Source organism: Carcharodon carcharias, chromosome 11, assembly GCF_017639515.1.
Source record: "Carcharodon carcharias isolate sCarCar2 chromosome 11, sCarCar2.pri, whole genome shotgun sequence".
In the NCBI taxonomy this organism is placed as follows: domain Eukaryota; kingdom Metazoa; phylum Chordata; class Chondrichthyes; order Lamniformes; family Lamnidae; genus Carcharodon; species Carcharodon carcharias.
The window spans coordinates 71594529-71618125 of record NC_054477.1 but is presented as its reverse complement, the minus strand read 5'-3'; the positions used below and the strand labels follow the sequence as shown (position 1 = coordinate 71618125).

The following is a 23597-nucleotide window of genomic DNA, read 5'->3' as shown; positions in this document are numbered from 1 at the left end:
CAGTGCAGCACCACCTCAGTACTACACTGAAGTATCAACATAGTTGTGATTCCAACTTGTGGTAAAGGGTTTGAATCATAACATCATTCTTTATGGATTATTGTGCTACCACAGAGCCAAGTTGACACTTAAGTTAAAGATATTACTTTTATTATCTCAAGCTTGTTAAAACAGAATCAACTGCAAGCATTAAAAACAAAGAAAGTTGTGTCCAAATCAATGCTGATTATCAGAAAAAGACAGTACAGTTTATATTGTGGCAATTGATTAGGAAAATTAGAATTTGTAAGTGTGTACTGCAGTATGAATAAAATATCCCAGTCCCAGTCACTCACTTACCTTGAAATAGTTTCACTGCTCTAATGATATTTGTTAAGTAATTGAAGTTATCACGTGAAATATTGATTTTGTTTTCACTGTTGTAGAAGGAATTCTAATGGTTTCCTAATATATCATATTAAGTCCATCTTCACCAGAGTTAGACTATAACAATGGAAGCATCAGCCAACTATTTAACCCAGAAAATGCCCTCACTTAGCGATGCCTTGGTAAAACAATTGGCTGGCACCTCCATGGTTACGGAGTTGAATCTTTAATGAAGATGAATTCAATCATATGTGAGGTTTGTCAGTGTTCTCAGCTGTGTGCTTAACATAACAGTCCCACTGGTTTTAAAATGTAGGATAATTATATGTTGTTTGATGTACCACACTCATTTTGCTGGTAATAATGACAGGAGATTGAGATTGGGCACATGATAAGGCATATAGCATGAACCCATACTGACCCAAGTTTGCCATCTTTAGAACAGCGTGCTTGATGCTCATTGTGTTCTTCTATACCTACCAGTTTTGGGGGAGAAGTGGTTGAAATGGTGAAAATTATAAGAGCTGGGGAACTGAATACTTTCTGCAGAAGTGAAATGCCGAATAAAACTGTTCCAACATGGAACCATTTTCCACTGACATGCCTGTGGTGGGGAATTTCAACCACTGTTGGTGCTCATCAGATTATCATAGGCAGTATGCCTGTGATTTTCTGATGTACATTAGCAGTACAGAAAGTTCTCTGCCACTGGCACATATATAGAAAATTACCTCTACGTCTCACACCAACCTCAGAAAAACAAAACCAACTGCACCAGTATGACACTGCTAATCCTTCAAACATTTAGGAATGAAAATTCATTTTGGAGGTGTTGCAAAACAGGTGGTATTGGATCGGCTGTGATTATACACAGCAATGTTAGGCACTGCTTACAATGGATGGCCAATCCCAAATCACCCATTTTGCCTCACTCACCGGGATGAATTTCTATGACTTGTGTCCAGCATTGTCATTTTGGTGTATTGTGTCCACATTTACCAAGAACCAGGTTGCAAAGCTTCAAACCTATTTTGTAACTGACAGAAGCATTACATTTTTATCCCAACATTTTGTAATTTAGCTCAGGTAAAAATTGAAAGGAAGGAGCATTAACTGCATAGTGTACTTATCTACCAATATATTAAAATTGATATGTCCTATTTCTGGCTATTCAAAATTCCTATGTGAACAGTGCCTATGAGGTTTTCAAGTGTTAATTCTGTTCATATTCCTGTAAAAAAAATTCAGGAAGGTATTCTTACTAATATGAAAATGTGTAATGCAAGAATATTCAGTCTGAGTGGAGTTGAAGTCTCTGGCCACTGGGTCAGAACCAGAAGAATGTTAGCATCCCTTTCCATTCTCCTCCTTCCCACCCCTCGGGACTTATATGAGGGTGCTGACAGCGCAGCAGTGACCCAAATTGGTCCCATGGTTATCAGCGAGCTGCCTTTCAATAAAATAAGGTGTGAGAACTAATTTGAGAAAATCCTTAGCCGGACCTCTTTGACACTCTGCAGTTACCCCACCATTTCCCACCTGTAGTCAAGGCATTTCCAATTCCTACCGCAAGGAGATTTTGAATAGTATAGCAGTGTCATGATGCCAATAGCTCCCCAGTATTGTATTGGCTCCACACTAAACAACATTGCTTCACTAACAAACCACCACCTTGAATTTATCTCAATTTAGGTGGTGCAGCAAATCAGACTGGGGCTCAGACTTTCATGCCCCCATACACTCTCCATCCCCCATCCTGCCAACTCATGCCACCTCATGTTCTTTACCAACACCATTGCTCTTCATACCATCCATGCTAAGCTATGGCCCCCACCTACCCTCGGCCCTTATACCCTCCATGCCAGCCTACGCTCTCCACCCAACACCCATCGCCCTTTATAACCCCATGCCAAGTTTGATCCAACTTATGCCAATCCATGTCACCTTACCCCCCCTACAATGTCCCCCCTTTGCCCTTACACTTACTATGCCAACTCACCAAGTATCCACCATAGGCAAGCCTTAGGACCCGTGCTGAGATTAAATAAAATAAAGTTCCAAGTATCTGACTGCAGAACTTTATTTTTTTTAAACTCTCATTCATAAACACACATTTACTACATTTATATTCCTTCAACTACATTATCCATTACAACAATATTACATTCAATTATATAATCCCTTAAAAAAACACACACTGGAATCCATAGTCCCACTTCAAAGAACCTATAATCACTTGGAGCTGTAAATCAAACTGTGAAATGGCAGGCACCCTACTGAGATAATGGATGGTTCTTAAATTAATCATGCAGCATAATCCAATAATGGTAACTCGAAGGCATATGTCAACAGCCAGAGTGAAATAGCAAGCAATTTCTTTTAACACCCCTGACAGTTTTGCAAAAAGTTGAAAGGCAGGAGTTTTAACTGCTTTGATATGTCCCTTTGACAGTTCATCTTGGCAGTTCTTCTAAGCAGCTTCTGACAGTTGTTTTTAACAGCTCCTCTTGACAATTCATCTGGATACTTTTGACAGTTGATTTTGACAGTTTCAATGAGCTTCACAGTTACAATGAGTTCATTGACTTTTTACACACATTCATGCCTAATTTTAGTTTTCACAAAGGGCACCTGACCTCTCTCAAAGAGTACCTGACTTCCTCTAAAGGGTGCCTGACCTCCCCCAATGGTGTCCCTGGACCATAAATAAAGAGGTACCTTACCTCCCCAAAGGGTACCTTGGCTATCCAAATGAAACCCCGAAGTTCAGACCTGTTCTTACCAGGTCTAATCTGTATGCATCGAGTTTCAGACACCCCTCACACTAAAATTACATGAGTGGAAGAAGCTGCTGATTTCTATGGGCAGATGCCTCTACGAAATGCGCATGCGTGAATCCCAACCTGGGCCCATTCCTGCCACCATGAAAATTGCAGGTGCCAATTTTGGGATGGGACCTCTGTTTTCAGGCTTCTTCCACTATTTTTGCAATGATGGGGAGGCTCCCTTCATTGTGAAAATTCAGGCCTTATTTTCTCAACTGAATGCTCAACTCAAATTTCCTTCTACACCCATTTGACTTACACCCCCAATATTCAAATCAGATATGTATCAAAATTTGGAAGATTAGCCACTTGGTCTCAATACTACTTTGAAAATTCCTCTAAAGGTTGAGATTTCTTGGGCCTTCCACTTACTTTCAACAAAGTTTTCCCTTCAATTTTTTTCCGCTGTCCCATAGTTCTCAACTCCCACTTCAACACTGTTGCAGCTGCTTCTTAAGCATAGGCACCCTGCTAACTAGAGCTAACTCTCTCTTTCTCTCTCTTTGTCTTTCTTTCTTTCTCTCTCTCTCCCTCCTCCCTCTCCCATCCTCTTTCACCTTCTCTCTCTGTCACCCTGGCTCTTGCTCCCTCTTTTCAACTTGGTTATCCCAGAAGTCTAACTCACTGTTAAGAACCCTTTACTTAACAAGAGGTTTAACCTCTTTTAGCCAGCAAACTGAACTTCAAACTAACTCTGCTAGAAAGAGATGTTCCTGGCCCTACAACGAGATTGTTTCAAAACTAAAGCTAAAACCCACAATCTATACACCCTATAATTAACTTCTTGTTGACTCTTGGCTATTCTATTGTTTACTTCTTGGGCAACTTGGTAACATGATCATTTACTGGAAACCAGGTGCTTTACCAGAAATCAACTCCAAGAGAAACCTAGCTCTTAAAGGGACCAACTCTCCACATAAAATATATTTTTTTCCAAAAAGCATATGGGCCATCGCAAATTGCTTAAGAATGTTAATCATTTAGATGTAACTGGCATGAAAATTTTACACACGTAGAAAAATTCTGTATGTCTTCAGTGGTTTCCAGTATTGGGTGGACAGGTTTACACATTTTACATATGCTTAAGCATTTTAACTTTTTCAGGTGACCATCACCCTGTCAAGCATCTGTCGTGGTGATCTTGAAATTTCTCTCATCTCTCCATTTGGAACCAAATCTAAACTACTTGCAGTCCGTTCTGCAGATGAAAGCCAGGCAGGACTGAGAAATTGGACGTTCATGAGTGTCCATCTTTGGGGAGAGAAACCCGAAGGAGCCTGGATTCTTATTGTAAGTACTGTTTTTTATTCTTTTTGCTTGACTTGTTGACCTTCAGGATCGTCCTATGTTACTTTCAACTTGTACAAGTGTTGGTTTGGCCAACAGAGTAGGACATGGCATTCAACAGACCTGTCCCAATTCTCATTAATACTATGCTTTGATTAATCACTTAACATAAGCAAGAAAGTAGGTAATCATTCATGACCTCACCGCCACCCCACCCTGACAAGGGCTATCTGTTAATTGTTCAGGTTGTTCTTTTCAGAGTGCTTACAATTGTCCTGCTATTATCACATTCTGCTTTCTTACCTTAATGCCACAATTAGCACAATTTTTAGCCCTTACTATTACCATTATCACTCCCTTTGTCCTTTTGTTCAAGACATCTTTGTCAATCTCTCCTTTACCCCCACCTATCACTGCCCTTCTATCCAGTTTCACCTGCCCCACCCCATCACATTTCCACTTCTCTGTAGTTTTGAAGAAGGGTCATGCAGACTCAAAACGTCAACTGTTTCTCTCTCTACAAATGCTTTCAAACCTGCTGAGTTTTTCCAGCATTTTCTGTTTTTATTTCAGATTTCCAGTACCTGCAATATTTTGCTTTTATCACACATTAACTGAATTCGAAATAGCTCATCATTTCTTCACTGTCACTGGGTCGAAATCCTTGAGCTTCTCCCCTAACAGGACTGTGGGAATTCCTACACCACATGGGCTATAGCGGTTCAAGAAGATGGCTTATCACTACCTTCTTAAAGGTAATTAGGGTGCACAATAAATACTGGCCTCATCAACGATACCAACATCCTGTAAGTGAATAAAAAAATTATACTGCTTTTGAAGGCAGTCAATCCTTTCTAAGGTGTGATGCGCAGAACTGTGTACATTGTCCCAGATGTGGACTAAACAAGGCTCTGTATAGCTATAACAGAACTTAACCCCTTTCTATTTTAGCCCTCTACATGTAAAGGTTAATATTCCATTAACCTTTTTGATATTTTTTATATATCTGACTACTAGATTTTGTAAAATAACAGCAAATTACTGTGGATGCTGGAACTCTGAAGTAAAATAGAAACTGCAGCTGGTCTGGCAGCATCTGTGGAGAGAGATACAGAGTTAATGTTTTGGGTCAAAAGTGACTCTTGTTCGGAACTGAAGGGAGGTAGAAATGTGATCAGATATATGCTGTTCAAAGTGGGGAGAATAAAGTAGAATAAAAGGGAAGCTCTGGGATGTTAAGATGTCAGGAGAAATTAAATAATAAAGACGTCATGGAACAAAAGGCAAAGGGGAGTGGTGATGGTTGTAGCAAAGAAACAGAACATTGGTCCAGAGTGATTGTTAATGGCAGGATAATGAACAGCTCTGTCTGGAAGAAAAGCCATGAAAACAAGATAGAGAGAAAAAAATAATCAAACTGGAGATCATGCCTGAAGCTGTTGAACTAAGTGTTCAGTCCAGGTGGCTGTAAAGTGTTAATTGGAAGTTGAGCTTCACTGGAATGTAGTATAGGTACACCCACAGTGGCTTGGCCTAAATGGCCAAGTGGTTATGGTACTGGGTTTGTAATCCCAAGATCAAGAGTTCAAATCTCACAATGGCAAACTATGAAACAATGTAACTTCATCTGAAACAGATGGAAATGGGTTTGTACTCGAAAGAGTTACACCCACAGTGCTATTCGGGTGGGAGTTCCAGGAACTCCAGAACTGAGGTGAGTGTGATTTGCCTTGAAATCAAGACAGCATTTGACTAAGTGTGGCATCAAGGAACCCTAGCAAAACTGGAGTCAATGGGAATCTGGGGAAAACTCTCCACTGGTTGGAGTCATACCTAGCATGAAGGAAGATGGCTGTGGTTGTTGGAGATCGATCATCTCAGCTCCAGGACATCACTGCAAGAGTTCCTCAGGGTAGTGTCCTCGGCCCAACCATCTTCAGCTGCTTCATCAATGACCTTCCTTCCAATCATAAGGTCAGAAGTGGGGATGTTTGTAGATGATTGTACAATGTTCAGCACAATTCGCAACTCCTCAGATACTGAAGCAGTCCACTTCCAAATGCAGCAAGACCTGGACAATATCCAGGCTTGAGCTGACAAGTGGCAAGTAACATTCATGCCACACAAGTGCCAGGCAATGACCATCTCCAACATGAGAGAATCTAACCATCACCCCTTGATATTCAATGCCATTACCATTGCTGAATTCCCTCACTATCAACATCCTGGGGGTTCCCATTGACCACATAAATACTGTGGCTACAAGAGCAGGTCAGAGTCTAGGATTCCTGCAGCAAGTAACTCACCTCCTGACTCCCCAAAGCCTGTCTACCATCAAAAGGCACGTCAGGATTGTGTTGAATACTCTCCACTTGCCTGGATGAGTGCAGCTCCAACAAGTCTCAGAAGCTTCACACCTTCCAGGACAAAGCAGCCTGCTTGATTGGCACCCCTTCCACAAACATTCACTCCCTCCATCACCAGCGAACAGTGGCAGCAGTGTGTACCCGATGCACTGCAGAAACTCACTAAGGCATCTTAGGCAGCACCTTCCAAACCCACGACCTCTACCATCTAGAAGGACAAGGGCAGCAAACACATGGGAACACCACCACCTGGAAGTTCCCCTCCAACCCACTCACTATCCTGACTTGGAAATACATCGCTGTTCCTTCACTGTCGCTGGGTCAAAATCCTGGCACTCCCTCCTTCCTAGAAGGGAAAAACATTTCAGACCAGTATTCTCATTTCCCAGTTTTTACTGGTGTTCCATTTCAAGGTATACAAGACCAGTTCAGACCAGTACACTTATTTCCCAGCTTTTACTGTTTTTGCCTTCTAGGTGAACACCACTATGGGTGTACCACAGGGACTGTGGTGATTCAAGAAGGCAGCTCACCACCACCTTCGCTGGGCAACTAGGGATGAGCAATAAATGCTGGCCTAGCCAGTGATGTCCCCATCCGGTAAATGAATTTGAAAAAAGTAGACCGAGGATAGAAATTTGAGTGTAAGAGCAAGGTGGTGAATTAAAATGGCAAGCAACTGGAAAGTCAGGGTCATGCTTGTGGACTGAGCAGAGGTGTTCTGCAAAGTGATCACCCAGTTTGTGTTTGGCCTCCCCAATGTAGAGGAGACCACGTTGTGTGCAGCAAATACAATAAACTCAGTTGGAAGAAGTAAAAGTAAATCACTGCTTCACTTGTAAGGAGTGCTTGGGGCCTTGGACAGTAAGGAGAGACAAAGTAAAAGGGATATAGTTTTGTAATCTGTGTATATAGACTCTAAATCTCTTGACCTCCATTTTTCTATTTATTTTACCATTTAATTGATACTTTGCTCTATCCATAGAATGACTAGACCATTGTACCATTGGGACTACTATGATCTTAAGCACTGCAGCTAGAAGGCTGTTCAACCACTCCACCTACCACAACACTTAAGCAGAGCAGCTGCTAAGCCATTTAACATTGCCAATAAAAACAAAATAACACCAAATTAGAGATCTTTATGATAACTTAATGGGAACTTATTAAAATAAATTGTTGATCTGGGCGGAGGGGATGGTGGAGTCCGGTGGGTTGTTATATTTAGTTGATAGATCCTGCAGCTTATAAAACTGATTGCAAGTTGACCGAGCTGTGGCGTTACCACTTACAGTTTGCACATAGGACTTAAAGCAACACTAACTTAATTAAACATTTGGGATATATTTTTCACTCATTTCCAAACCATAATGGAATAAAATAAATTTCACAGAAATTTATTATTGTAATGCATGCCAAAAATAATAATTTTCCTTTCTCCCTCTTCCAAAAGAAACATTTGCCAAACACTTTTTAATGAAAACCTTGCCTCTTTAAAAAACACGTCATCAGCCATACCCCTTAATAATTCAAGAAATACAATGCTAATTAATGTTTATGCTTTTAATCTCTATATCTGCTCTTTTGTTAAAAATTGTTTAGTTAAATTAAAATCTGAAAGTTCCTTTAAATTACATAGGCAACATTTGTGATTTAAAGGCCTGGAAAGTGCTGATGGCATTATCAGGAGGAATCGGCTCAGGAGGGTTACTGAGCTCAATAATGTGAGGCAGCTGAATTAACATGTTGAATTATCCCAGGTTAATGAATATATCACTGATATTAATTCAGCTGCTTCATAACCATCATCTGAGCCTGACAATTGAATTGCAGTTGAATTCACTGCCAAGTCTTTTTGTTGTTTTTAATATGTACCAGCCAATAATTTCTCATAAACCAAGAAAGAATTGCTTGGCAAACTCCCTTGATGTCATAGTCATTAGTTAGTACAAAGATCATCCCTTGCCAGTAATATGGAACACACAGACAACCACTACCAGCACAGGAACAGAACTAAAACTGCCTCATCAAATTAGCAGTAGATATAATGACTGCAAAATATGCAGTTGTGAAGGGGTGTTGGTGGGGGATGAGCATCTCCACAAGAGGTGACAGTTTAGTGCAATCTGACAGTGTGTCCCAGTGGGTTGTGGGTAGAGGGGCCTCCTTTTTGGGCATCTCTGGCCCATGGAGAGGCCCCAAAGTGGCAATGGCTGCCGCCATGGAAACAACACCACTTGTCCACCGAGACCTCACCTCCCCAATTGCTGCGGCCTACCTGCTAGGCCTCTGTAATCTCAATTCCAATTACCCCTCCTCGAGGGCATCAACCATCAATGCAACTTCATGCTTCAGGTACAACCCCAGCAATACCACCACTAGTGGTGGTGCTGCTGAACTTCAGGCCCTGTGATTGGCCCACAGCTCTTGGACGGAGGGCTGCCCTCCTTAATAGGGGCACAGCCCCGAAGGCAGTCACTTCATTGCCTGCCACTGGCAAAATGTGGCCCCTGATCCTGCCACACACTGAAGGAGAGTCAGCCCTGATGACAGGACGTCATCCTTAGACATAAAATTCAGCCTTTGATGTCAAACCACGAATGATGTTGATTTGGCACACAAATGGCCATTTTGGATCTCACAGGCACTGTTAGCATCCTTGCTTAATCACTCTGTAATGAGGGACAGCCTCCCCCACAAGCATTAACTAAAGGGACCCCCATGGAACTACTAGGTGAGATGCTTTTCACTTTGCTGCTGCAGTGTGAGTGGAAACACTGTGTTCATTGTTATTGGAAGAATTTGGATTTACAAGGAAGTAGTGCTGGTCTTTGACAGGGAGATCAGTGGAGTTGAAAAGCTGTCGATAGAAATCCTACTTCGGTAATGGAGTCATAAAGTTGTGCCCTCTTGGGCTGCAGCATGATTTGGGATGGAGCACAGACAGCAAAGATGGAAAGATGCATGCAAAGGGAGGAGGAGGAGGGCTCTCAATAGAAGACTGTTGCCCAATATCATCAGGATACACTTGTCCTACCTCCAGCTCAGCAGGAGCAGAGTCTGAAACAGCTACGATTCACCAAAGAGGTGGTGACTGAATTGTGGCACCTTCTACAGCCACAAAGCAGGCTGAGGATGGCGCTGCCAGTGGCCGTGACAATCACCATGGTCCACAATTTCTACATCAGTGGATCCTTCCAGGTTGGAGCAGGTAAATTTTCCAACATTTCATGGTTTGCCATGGACCGTTTTATCAAGGTGGTGACAGAGGCCCTGTACAGAAGGATAGGAAACTTCACCATCTGCTCTCTTACCGGAGGAGCAGGAGGAATGGGCATTAGGCCATTTGCCAGGTTAGCAGGATCCCCAATGGTGCACAGCTGCAGTTGAGAATTTGAGCATGCTCTCTCTGACCTGTTGCTCCATTTGAGCTCCTCTTCCTTCCACAAACATTCCTGAGACTGTTGCACCAGCTGCAGTTGCAGCCTGAGTGCCACTTCCCTTTAAGTTAGACAGGTTGCCTTTAAGAAGTGCAGGCTATCTATGTGTTATGCTGGCCACTCATGCTGGACCCCTGGTGAGCATGCAACCAGTCAACAGTGCATTTTCTGCTGCACACTACAATCATGTTGTTAAGGAGGCAGCACCAAGTTTGCTGCTGCCTGCCTCAACGGGCCTGGGCATGGAGTAATTGTGCATTGTGATCCCGTGCCTGTTAATGGCCTTAATCCAATTTTTTCCCTCTATTAGTTTTAAAACCAGTTCAACAGGTTCCCTCAATGACCCCTTCAGTTAGTTGAAGTTATGAGTAGCTGGTCTATGAAGATCAGGGAGACCCATGGTTGGATTGCTAATCTCTTTTGAGTTAACTCACCTCAGCTCAATTGGCAGCAAGGGCAGTAAAATTAACTTTGATAGTTTTGAGTTAGTTAGGGGAAATTAAGCAGGTTTCCCTCTCCAAATCATGACGCTGGGAGTCCTGCTGAAAATGTGCATTTATAAAGACCAGGTGGCTTGGCCTAAATAGCCAAGTGGTTATGGTACTGGGCTTGTAATCCCAAGATCAAGAGTTCAAATCTCACAATGGCAAACTATGGAACAATGTGACTTCATCTGAAACGGATGGAAACAGGTTTGTACTCGAAAGAGTATCAAGAGTTCAAATCTCACAATGGCAAACTATGAAACAATGTAATTGGGCTTGGCCTAAACAGCCAAGTGGTTATGGTACTGGGTTTGTAACCCTGAGATCAAGAGTTCAAATCACCCAATGGCAAACTATGAATCAAGAGTTCAAATCTCACAATGGCAAACTATGAAACAATGTAACTTCATCTGAATAGGAACAGATGGAAATGTGTTTGTACTTGAAAGAGTTATAAAGACCAGGTTGGGCCTACTACTGTTAAGTAGCCTGCTGACAGCCAAAATCCAGGTTTTTACATGATCATTAGCCACTTGCATGAGGTACTAGTATACTTCAGCACAAGACTTTCCATGCTAGCGAGAAAGAGGAAGGGAGGGAGGACAATTGCTAGAAAAAGGGGTGAAAAATTTAACGATCATGATATACTGCTCAAACATTTCCTTGTGCCGTCTAATGTCACCTGATCCCCTAGGCTATATTATAAGCTTAATACTTCCCAGTTTTGTATTTTTTCCATAACACAATGTAGTTTTAAGGAATATTATTCTTTTAGGTGGTTTATGTTTCCACTGGATCTTAAAGTGTGATGAACCTTTAGAGCTATCAGGCTGCTTCAACTATTAATTTAGCTCCAAGTCAATTCTTTCACCGAATGTCATCGCAGAAGCGGGGGAATGCCTTGAACTGCAATAATAACACAATGAAGCTGCAACATTTTGTTGCGCTGCTCCAACTACAGACCTTCAAAGATTTAATATTCAGTACATATTTGCAGCAGCCTAAATGCGTAAAACAATTTGCAGCACAGCGCCCTGATGGTCCAATATTCTTTGTCACAAACTGGCCCATTCTGATTGGCATTCCCACTTTTGAAAAACTTAGGGAACAGGTAGATGCAAATAAAAAATGCCACCAGTAGAAATTTACTAATGGATTATTCAACAATGCTTAATATTGGTATGAAAATTCATATCCCTCCAGTGATGGTCTGATCACTATTAGTTAAAAAGTGTATAAAGCCAGTCATTTTACTGATTAAGACCAAATATGCAATGATATGCCAAAGATGCAATTATACTACACAGCAATCAGCATGCACCAAGTCAATTTGAAAGGTGAGTCTTTCACTCCAGTCAAATCTTGTGCTAATGAGGTTAATGTGGATATTCAATATTAAAGAACTCTGACAGCAATGTCTACGCCTCTCCAGTAAACTGGGATTTTCTCTTTTATTATTGAACTATTCTTCACAATGTTGCTCACGGTACAATTGGATTATTACTTTTTTCAACCTTTACATTAGTTAATTTGAATATTAACAGACGATTATTGCAAAGGTGTTTGATTGACTGCTATTATTTATAGTTAGCACCAATGAAATCATTTTCTGAACAATCTTACTTTGCAAGTTGTGTGTCCTCTATCATTGTTAGTGGCCTGCAAATTACAAGAAAAACTGAGCATTCCTCTTTTTAAGCAGAAGACAAAAAGTTGGTCCAAACTTGGTTTACATGCATGGTCCCTATGTAGTGATTCTAAATCCTTTTTTAAATAATTCATGGAATGTGAGCATCAATGGCAAGGCCAGCATTTATTGCCCACCTCCAATTGCTCTTGAGATGGTGGTTGTGAGCTGCCTTCTTGAACCGCTGCAGTCCATGTGGTAAAGGTACTCCCATAGTACTGTTAGGGAGGAAGTTTCAGGATTTGATCCAGTGACAGTGAAGGAACAGTGATTAATCATGGGTGGAAAGCAGTAGTTTGTTCTCAGCACACAAGAAATAAAAATAATGGAGCAGTCACCCAAGATGCTATCATACACTGATTCAATGACAGCTCAAGGATAGTATGGGTGAGGGTCTCAGACCAGGTCATCTGTCCACTCTTAGCTGGATACAGGGGACAAGGACAAGTGGAAGAAAATATAAATTAATGTTAAAAGGTAGCAAGGGAAGCCGATGAAAATTGTAATTTTATGGAAGAATTTGTGAAAATAACAGCCACAGAAATCATTTTAATATGTTCAAACTGTGCTGGTGCATTAGAATCAGAATCAGAATGAAAATTTTTACCTTTTTTGAAAGGCTATCCACAGCACATCTTGCCACAGGAAGAAAAAGAGTCACAGAAGGGATGCCATTCTCTATGAATTACAGGCTGTGTAAATGCTCATAGATAAGAGTATGCAGATCACGGTGGAGTTCCTGTGATAGAGTATACATGCTCTTAGTCATTGAGCAGCAGGTTCCCATTGCTACCACATCCAAATGTAAGTCACGGGAATATGAGTTACGCTCCCTATAGGAGCAGAACAAAAAATCATGCCTCAAAGTCTGTCAAATATGGAGCAGCAAATTGCTCTACTTGGAAGAATGTTCCATGTTAAAATGTAATTTAGCCACACCATTACATCCTTATTATACACCAGTGATTGTTCAGTACAAAAAGTACATTGCCCCACTGCATTTTACAAAATTGCTGTGAAGCATAATGTTGTACATCAGCTTGTGTAATTAATACTATTTCAGCTGTTTAAGTGTCTCATTTCTATTTGCATTACAGTGAGCATAATGGCTAGGTAGCTCGCTGATTCTTCTTTCTATTTTTTACTTTTTTGAATTCGTTATCATTTTCATTGTGTGTAGCTCTGCACCTCTAAAGCTGTTGTCTTCTGTCCATTGTCTGAGTGATAGACTTCTTCACCATTTCTAGTTTGATGCTGAATGGATTATTTGGCATAAAATGTGTTTTTACAGGGAGAGTGGACAATTCGCAGCCATATCAAATGGCTGAACCAGTCCAAATGCAGATATACAGGACTTGCTTTTTCTCGTTTACTTCTGTAGGTTTTGAATATACTCTAAAGCATTAATTTGTCAGAATTCAATACATATGCATTCAAAGGCCTGAACAATAAGTAAGATCAGAAGTTAGTCCTGAAAAGTGCCTTTCATATGCTGGACAGAGATAGTGACTTATTAACAGATGCAGAAAATACTGGGAAGGCACAAGAAGTTTATCAGGTGTATAACAATAAAGGATGGTTAAATTTGGTGAACTTATTATTAGAAATGACACCATTCTGATGATGAGTACAGGCCCAAAACCTTAACCAATGTTTTCCCTTTTCAAACACTGATGGACCTTCTGTATATTTCCATCATTTCCTGTTTTTATTTCAAATACGCCCATTATTTTCAGTTATTTCCTTTTGAACTAATTGATATATGCTACAGAATGTAGTGTAAGATAGTCAACCATTTCTGTAGACTCATTCCTAAATGAGCGTGACAATTCAAAATGTACTTTTCCACCAACCAACTTTATTAGAAGTGCAACTGTCCAAAAAACCTAGTCACAGTTACAGGTTGAAGCAGTGGGAAATGGGATGTTATGAATCCATGAGTTCATTCTGCCATTGTTTTGCGGCTTCCATTCAATCATTCCATTTTTATTTAAAACTGTCCAGGTTGAATTTTTTAAAAATCAGCACAAAGGGAAAGTTCAGTAAAAGTGAATTTTCACCAACATTTCACCTCATTATTACCCTCCTGTTTTTATTCAAACCTGCGCTGAATGCAGCTTCTGGCCAATTCTGTTGAGTTTTTAACCTACTGTTTATTCAACTGACAAGCACTGTTTGTTTAAGGCATCAATTACATGTGCATGGGAGATAAAGCGTTTGATATTCCATCTTTCTACCTTATGTCCAAATGGAAAAAAAATGTAAATTTTCTATAAATAACTTGGTAATTAGTATTTAAAGCTGCTTTTAGGAGTTTTATCAAACAGGGTTTCACATTTGCATGTCTGTATGCTTGGGATGACAGTGCCTGAAATAGATTAGGAAACCTAGAGAGATAATAACCTGGATGTTTACTTCCTTTCCCAGACTGTGCTTAACAGTACATTCTTAGACTAAAGCAGTCATTATCTTTCCTTTAACTCTACAATCTATTATTAATCTTAGGAAGCTGACCATTAATGCTTCAGCATATCTCCAGGACATTAACACAATCTCTGATTGAAGGAACATTACATTCAGTCACTAACAGCAACATAACAATTTGTCAGAAAGAAAATCCGATGCTTTCTATTTTTTTAAAAACAAAGAATCCATTCAAATAACATTAAAACTTAAATTTATTAAAGCTTAAAAGAACAATCAGAAAAGTGAGAGTGAAAATACTATCCAGTATTAAATCTGATATATTTCACAGAGGATATCTCAAATTTCATACTGTACAAAATGATGGCTACCAAGCTTTTAAACACTTGGTTGAATCTTTTTGCTCCTTTTATGAAAAAACTGATTTATGTAAGAAATAAAATCTGATTTTGCTCTGATTTTATTGGGAATTACAGATTAAGCTGACAATGCAAAACATCATGAAAATTAAAGTAGGAAAATTAGCTAAATCAATAAGTAGTTATTAAGTGATGAATAGATTGGGTTTTAAAATAGAAGAGGTAATTCCACATCTTTGAGTCCGTGGAAAGGAATAACTTAGTGCAGAGTTGTTGCAATGAATCTTAATTTCAAACATTGTAACTATGGAGTTTATCTTTCAGTTTGTTCTCAGGATGTGTATATCATCAGCAAGGCCACATTCAATGCCCATTCATAGTTGCTCTGTGAAAGTGAAGGTGTATAGCTATTGTTTTGCAACTGGATTACGTGCTGAATTATTTCAGAGGGCATTAAGAGGAAGCAGTAGCATAGTGGTTATAGTATTAGGATAGTAACCCAGGGGCTTAGACTAATGACCCAGAGACCTGAGCTGAAATCCACCAGGGCAGCTGAAAAATTTACTTAAGAAAAATCTAGAGGAAAATATTAACGTCAATAATGATAGTCCCAAAAATCCATCTGGTTTTTTAATGTCCTTTAGGTAAGGAAATCTGGATCTTTATCAGATCTGGTTTGACTCCAGATCCACAAAAATAACCTAGCAAGTCACGACAAGCAATAATAAGAATAAAATAGGACAGAATACCAGGCATCAACTGAGGCAATGGACATAACAAAGGCATACCCAGCCTAGGCAACTCTGCAAAGTTTCCTTCATTAATGTGTTCCACTAGTTCACAGACTAGTCAAGCAACAGCCTGGCATAATTATGCTCACAGAACCACACCATTCAACGTCCCAGGCTTGTTCTTCACCATTCTTGGGCATTCCTGTTCCACCAGCAGCACAGAGCCATGAGAGGTGGTGGCAGTTGGTAGAGCCAGGAAGTAATGACCCTGGGAGTCTCAGAGCATCAGGTCTAACATAGGCACGGCAACCTCCTACTGGTTATCACTTACTCCCTCAGCTGATGAATCTGCTCTGGCAAAGTTGTTTCAGTATAGCAAAACATTAGAATCTACCCAACAACATGAAAAATTGCCCAGGTATACTCTGTCTGCAAGAAGCAGGACAAATCTAATCTGGCCAATTGCACACCACCAGCCTACTCTCAATCATCATCAAAGTGATGGAAGGTGTTGTTGACAGTGGCAGTTACTCACCAATGCTCAGTTTGAGTCCTGTCAGGACCACTCAACTCCAGATCATATTACAATTTTAATCCAAACAAGGAAGAAGGAGCTGAATACCAGAGGTGAGATGAGAGGCAGCATTTGTCCAAGTATGGCATCAAGGAGATCGTGTAAAATTGGAGTCAATGGGAATCATGGGGAAATCTCTATACCGGCAGGAGTTATACCTAGTACAAAGGAAGGTGATCATTATTGTGGTTATGGGAGGCCAATCATCTGGACCCCAGGATATCGCTGCAGGAGTCCCTCAGGACGATGTGCCCTACCATCTTCAGCTGCTTCATCATTTACCTTCCCTCCATAATAAGGCAAGAAGTGGAAATATTCACTAGTGATTGCACGATGGCATCCAGTTCCATTTACAATTCCACAGATAATGAAGCAGTCCATAGCCCAATGCAGCAAGAACTGTACAATGTTCAGACATGGGCTGATAAATGGCAAGTACAATTAATGCCACACAAGTACCAGGCATTGACTACCTCCAACAAGAGAGTATCTATCTATCTTCCCTTGATGTCCAACAGCAGTAACCAAATCCCCTACCAGGGTCACCATTGACCAGAAACTTAACTGGACAATCCAAATTAATGCAGTGGCTACAAGAGCAAGTCAGAAGCTGGGTATTCTGCAGCAAGTGACTCACCTCCTTGCTCCATAAAGACTTTCCATGATCAACAAGGGACAAATCAGGAGTGTGACTTGCCTGGATGAGTGCAACTCTAACAACATAATCCAGAATAAAGCAGCCTATTTGATTAGCATCACGAACATTTACTCCTTCCACCACTGATTCTAAGGGGAGAATTTTCTCCCTTTTGTGGGATACGTGGGTGGGCCAATTAAGGCCCACCCAGTGTGACATGTGCCCGGAAGTGCTGAGCACTATCTGTGCAGGCAGGCGGTTCCCTGAGTCAGGGCCTGAGCTCTTTCACACATGCGCATGAAAGAGCACAGAAATCTTCCTGAGGCACAGAGCTGCCTCAGGGAGATTAGTTTAAGTTTAAAATATTTTAGTGAAGGAAAAAAAAATTCAGGACATGTCCCCTCATGTGAAACTGTCACATGAGCTGGGACATGTCAGGAATTTTATTATAAATTTTTTCAAACCTTTAAAAGCCTCCATGAAACCTCATCCCGCCCATGGATGAGGTTCCATGAAAAATGCGAAAGTCGCTTGGGCTCTTCGTCTGCCCACCAACCTTAAGGTGCCTGCCGAACTGAAAACCTGAATGACACATGGTGACGTCGGGATGCACACCCGATGTCACATCGCGTCATTTTACGCCTCAGCAAGCGGCCACTGCCCCCGCTCGCCAAGCCCGAAGGTTCTGCCCTGAGTAACTGCAGTGTTTACAAGATGCATTACAGCAACTCATCAAGGTTTCATTTACAAATCCCCCCTGTATTGCACACCATCCTGACTTGGAAATATATTACTGTTCCTTCATTGTGTCAAAATTTTGTCGCTCCCTGAATGACAGCACTGTCAGTGTATCTTCATCATACAGACTGCAGTAGCTCAAGAAAGTGCTTCTCCACCACCTTCTCAAGAGCAATTAGGGATGGATAGTAAATGCTAACCTTGCCAGTGACATCCACATACCATGAGAAAATATAAAAAACACATGCGCTGGGAATTTTTTCAAAACTACACCTGCTCTGCAACTTCACCCCACACACAGAGAAAACCCCAGAAATTCCTGACTGTAGTGTGGATGAACATGACAGTAGATCAGACTGGGAATATTTTCTTCCCTGGTGAACATTTTTTTGGGGGGTGTAAGGACAGTTCTTGAGATGTGGGCAACACTGATAAGGATGTATTGGTGATCCATCTCCAGTAATCCTGAAGTGATGGTGATAGACTTTCTCTTTGAACAGTTATAATCATGGATGGTGCTTCCACATTGGTGTTAGGTAGGAAATGTCAAGATTTTGATTTAGCAATGAAGGAACTCCTGTATACATTCACCATCTGTAATGGGTGAAACTTGCAGGTGATGGTGCACTATTCTTGCTGATAGAGGTCACAGGCTTGGAGGTGTACCGGAGTCAGCTTGGTAGGTTGCTGAGGTGCATCCAGTAGTTAGTACATAATGCAGCCACAGTGCACTAATGGTGGAGGTGTTGAATATTAAGTTTAGTGGCAAGGGCACTAATAATTGGAGCTTTTGTCTGGATATGGTGAGCTCCTTGAGTACTGTTACAGCTTTACCCAATCGTGGAAGCGCTGAATATTCTATCACATTCCTGACTTGAGATCGTAGATGATGGAGAGGTATTGCAGGGTCAGGAGGTGAATTATTTATTACCAAGTACCCAGCCTCTGCCTACAAGAGCTACAATGTTGACATGACTGATCCAGTTAAGCCTCCGGTTGATGATAACCCTGTCGCCAAACCACCCAGCCGATGTTGAAGGTGGAAAATTTGCCAATGGTGATGCTATTGAAGATGGGAAGAGCTGGTTGGGAATTTTCTTTTTGGAGATGGCCATTGCCTGACATTTACACAGTACAAACATTACTTGCAACTTGTCAACCCAAGCCTGATATTGTCCAAATCCTACTGTGGGTTGGCACAGACTGCTTCATAATTGAGAATGGAGCTGGCACTGTGGAATCATCTGTAAAAAGTCATCCCATGACATAACAACAGGAAGTTAATTATGAATCAACTGAAGATGGTTAGGTTAATGATGCTGCTTTGAGGAACTCCAATAGTGTTGTCTTGAGGTTGCGATAATTGACTATTCAACAACCACAGCCGTTTTTCTTTGTATCAGGTATAAGCCCAGACACTGGAGGTTTTTCCCATTGATCTCACTTTTGCTATAGTTCCCTGGTGCTATCATTAGTTGAATGCAACTTTAGTACTGAGGGCAGCAACTCTCACTTCCCCTCCAGCATTCTGCTCTTGGTTTAAGACTGTGACAAGCTTATGAGCCAAGAGATTCTGATGGAAACATAAATTTAGCATTGATAAGATTCTTGGTGAATAAGTGTGACTTGAAGGCACTATTAATGGCTTCTTGCATCACTTTACTAATGTTGGAAGGGAGACTAATAGGTGGTAATTGGTCAGATTAGATTTGCCCTTTTTTTTGTGGGTAGGACATACCTGGCCAATTTCCCTCATTGTCAGGTAAATGCTGGTATCATGGCTTAACTGCACTGAAATAGCTTGGCTAGGGGAGCAGATAATTCTGGCATACATGTCTTCTGCACTAAAGCCGGGATGTTCTCAGGCCCATCAACCTTTGCACTATCCAGTTTATTCAGATCTTTTCTCCATGGCAACACCTCGGCCAAACAGGGTTGACTTGCCAAACAATTAGTACCTCTTTTGTTCTGTTGTGATGATTTGAAATTTGGTATTCTTGCATTGGTCCTGGTGGATGCATGAAAAAAAACTTCGACAACACATCTCTCATTTCAGCAATATTCGGATGATTCTTACCATCATGTAGATTTATACAAATTGGTTGGACACTGTCATTTATGATGGTTGAGACCTTTGGAGAAGAACCAGTAAGATGATCATGTTTGTGTTTTTGTCTGAAGAAATTTGCAGATAAATCAGCCTTGTGCTTTACATTCATATGCTTGGCTCCACCTGGCAAAGATTGGGAATGTTTATTGAACTTGTTAGTTGCCCAATTGCCTACCATCCTCAATTGGATTTTGTAAAGCTGTAAAGCTTTTATCTGATCTATTGATTACTGCACTATTTAACATTATCTATATCTGCTACTTTCAATGTTTGATATGCAAGTACTGTATTTCACTAGACTGGTGCCTCAGTCTGAGATATACCTCATGTAGCTCCTGACACAGCCTCTGCATTCCCCATTGAACCAGAACTGATCTCACAAAATCAAACTATGACCTAGTAAAGCTCTCCAGAGGTCTTGCAGCTCACAGTAAACTTAAACCAGGTATACTGTTGTGCAAGTTACCAATCAAACTACGCGAGAACAGTGAGAACAGTCTCTGTGTGGTTAAGGCTGTTCTGACAAAGTCATTTTCCAGGCATCCATTATTGTACAATTACAGAATATAGGATCTTTGCTTTCCTAGAATGTCCTTGACTTTATTTCAAGCAGTTCTCTATCAATAAATGGGCCAATTATGTACTATCTTATTTCAAAGATTACATTTGAAATGCTTCTTGGTCCTTCCAAAATGCTCTATTCTCACAATGCTATCATTTGCTTTCCATAGCATTTTGCAATGCTACATGTCCTATTCTCTAAACATTTATAATCTCTCTAGGATACCTATTACCAGTTCCATTTCATAAAGTAGCAACTTCAATTTAGAAAAAGCATTTTTTTTTGTCTTTTATCTAGTTGTAATTCTAAAGCCTCATCAAAGCTGCAGCACTCAGTAGTGCGCTGCATTATGGTCTTGATTCAGGGAGCCCCAAAGTTTCATTTATCATTTCTCTTTATTCTATGCCTTTAGAATAAGATGAAGATTCCCAAGAATAGTAAATAGGACTAAAACCGGATGGACACCTGCATCAACTTAGGCACCGAAAACAACAACCACACACACATTGCTGTCGATCCTACAAAGCCCTCCTTGCTATCATCTTGTGCCAAATTAGGAGAGTGGTCCCTCAGACCAGTCAAGCAGCAGGCCCGACAAAGTCATACTCATGTCCCAGACACCAACATCACCATCCCTGCATATGCCTAGTCCCTCCAGAAGGACAACCACACCATAGGCTATGGCACAGTGATATATAGTCAGGAGGATATTGCCTGTGAGTCCTCAGCATTGTCTCCGGAACCCATGGAGTTTCATGGCATCAGGTCAAACATGGGAAAGGAAACCTCCTGCTGATTAAAACCTACCCACGCTCTGTCAGCTGATGAATCAATACTCCTCTATGTTGAACACTAATCTGAAGAAGCACTGAGAGTGACAAGGACACAGAATGGATTCTGCAGTGGGAGACTTGAATGTCCATCACCAAGAGTGGCTCGTTGCACCACTACAGACTGAACTGGCTGAGTCCTGAAGAATGTATCTGCCACACTGGGCCTGCACAGATAGTGAAGGAACCAACAAGAGGGAAAAGCACACTTGACCTCACCCTCACCAATCTAACTATTGTCGCACTATTGCCATCACCAATCTAACTGGGTGTCATTGAAAGTGCTATTAAGCAACACTTGCATAGCATTTCTCCAGCCTGAAGATGTCTATCCACCCTGCTTGAGCCCTGATCCCTGCTTGGTTCCTTTAAATACTTCAGCTATATTGCATTGCTGCAGGTCATCATTATGCTCGCTCCCCGGGAAACCCAGAAGTCAAATGCAATTGCAGTGGCTGCATTAAAAAGCCAATGAGGAAAGCATTGCTGAAATTTAAGGATTCCTAATGATCTGCTGGAGTCCCCCACTATAAGCGAGTCATAAAGTTAAAATTCATCCCTTTTTTCAATGTAGCCTTCAATTTACACTCATAAACTTCCTTCAGATTAAATACTCGTGAATCTTGTCAATGTGCAATAGTTGAATCATTAAATGTTGATCTCCTCCAAGGTCTTTGATGTGGCATTGAAAATTATTATTTGTTCCATTCTTTGAAGTTTTTTTTTCATATCTCACAACAGATACCATCTCTTACTTTTGTTGGTTCATCCCAGCCTCCCTTCATCTATTACAATTCTTAGCTTGAGTGCCTTCTCTGATAGAAAAAGAAATTCTTACCTCTCCTCATTGTTACAATTTTGGAAGGGTTTGTTTCCATTTTACTAACACCTCAACAAATCTTAACCCTTCGTAAAACTCAAAGGTGTCTGAGACTTGAATGTCGTTCCTGATCTTTTGAAGCAATTCCAGGATGTTTCTTGCACTCACAAATAATATACGAGAAAAGGTTTGTCTTTTAACTCCACCCTCCAACCAGTGCTTCTCTGGGCTGAGTTTTCTGTTTGGCGGGGGGGCGGAGCTGGCACGGGCGGGCGCAGACCCAATCACTGCCTGCAATTGGGTCCACACCGCCATTTTACACGGGTGGGCCAATTAAGGCCTGCCCAGCGTAGTGCACGACTCCCAAGGATAACGAGAGAGAGCAGACGGCGGCGGGAGTGCATTATCCGCTGGGTCCAATGGCGACCCGGCGGCTGTTTATCAGAAGCACTAGCAGCCTTTGCAAGGCTGCTCACAATGTTAAGTGGAAGGGCTCACCAGAGGGCTTCTGGTGAGCATGCCAGTCCAGAGGGTAGGCCAGTGGAGCAGGCGAAGCTAGAAGATAGGGCAGCGAGACAGGCCACGCCAGAGGGTAGGGTAGGGGGCCAGTATATCCTTTGTTTCTCAGATGACTGCCTTGCTGCCCTCCTCGAGGAGGTGGCAGCATGGTGGGAGGTGCTGGTTCCCCAGGATGGGAAGAGGAGGCCCCCCACGTGATGAAATGTGCCTGGGATGAGGTGGTGAGCTCCCACAACATGGTGCGGCACACCTGGATCCAGTGCCACAAGTGCTTCAATGACCTGTTGCGCTCTGGCAGGGTGAGTACCATGATGGCATTGGTTACTTAACCCAGCAGGTTGGCTTACCCCCCTAGTGACAAAGGCACTGGGCTCATCTGCTGGCGCCTTGATGGCCAAGTGTGTGCAGTGTATTGAACACTGGACCTGGGGGAAGCCAGCAATGGGCGCGAAGCCTCTGGCTCGCTGGGTCTGGCTTGCTTGGTCCCAACTATAGTGGATAAAGGTCAGTGCACACCTGAACAGGGTAACCTGCTTGATTCAAGTGTGGACAGCTGATTGGGAGACACCGCAAAGATCACCCACCGACCCCTGAAAGGAGCCAGAGGCATAGAAGTTCAGGGCAGCTGTGACCTTCAGAGCCATTGCACGGGGTCCACCCACACAGTTTGTGGAGATCCCAGGCCCTATCATCTGACAGATATTGTTGACTGTCTCCCTTAAGAGACAGAGCCTTCTTCGGCACTGCACCTCAGACATATTGAGGTAGCTGCTTTGTCGCCTGTATACCCTGACAGCAGGATAGTGGCATCTTCTGCAGCCCCTTCCGCCTTGGACT

General features: G+C 41.7%; 1 protein-coding gene across 3 annotated transcripts in view; it reads left to right on the top strand.

Annotated features, from left to right (window-relative positions):
* LOC121284474 (PC3-like endoprotease variant B) overlaps positions 1–23597 on the top strand; it is an 893918-nt gene that overhangs the window by 809428 nt on the left and 60893 nt on the right. For all 3 annotated transcript variants that reach the window (XM_041199978.1, XM_041199979.1, XM_041199980.1), the window contains exon 16: positions 4296–4481. In XM_041199978.1, the coding sequence (XP_041055912.1) occupies positions 4296–4481 (186 nt within the window). The remainder of the gene's footprint in view (positions 1–4295; positions 4482–23597) is intronic.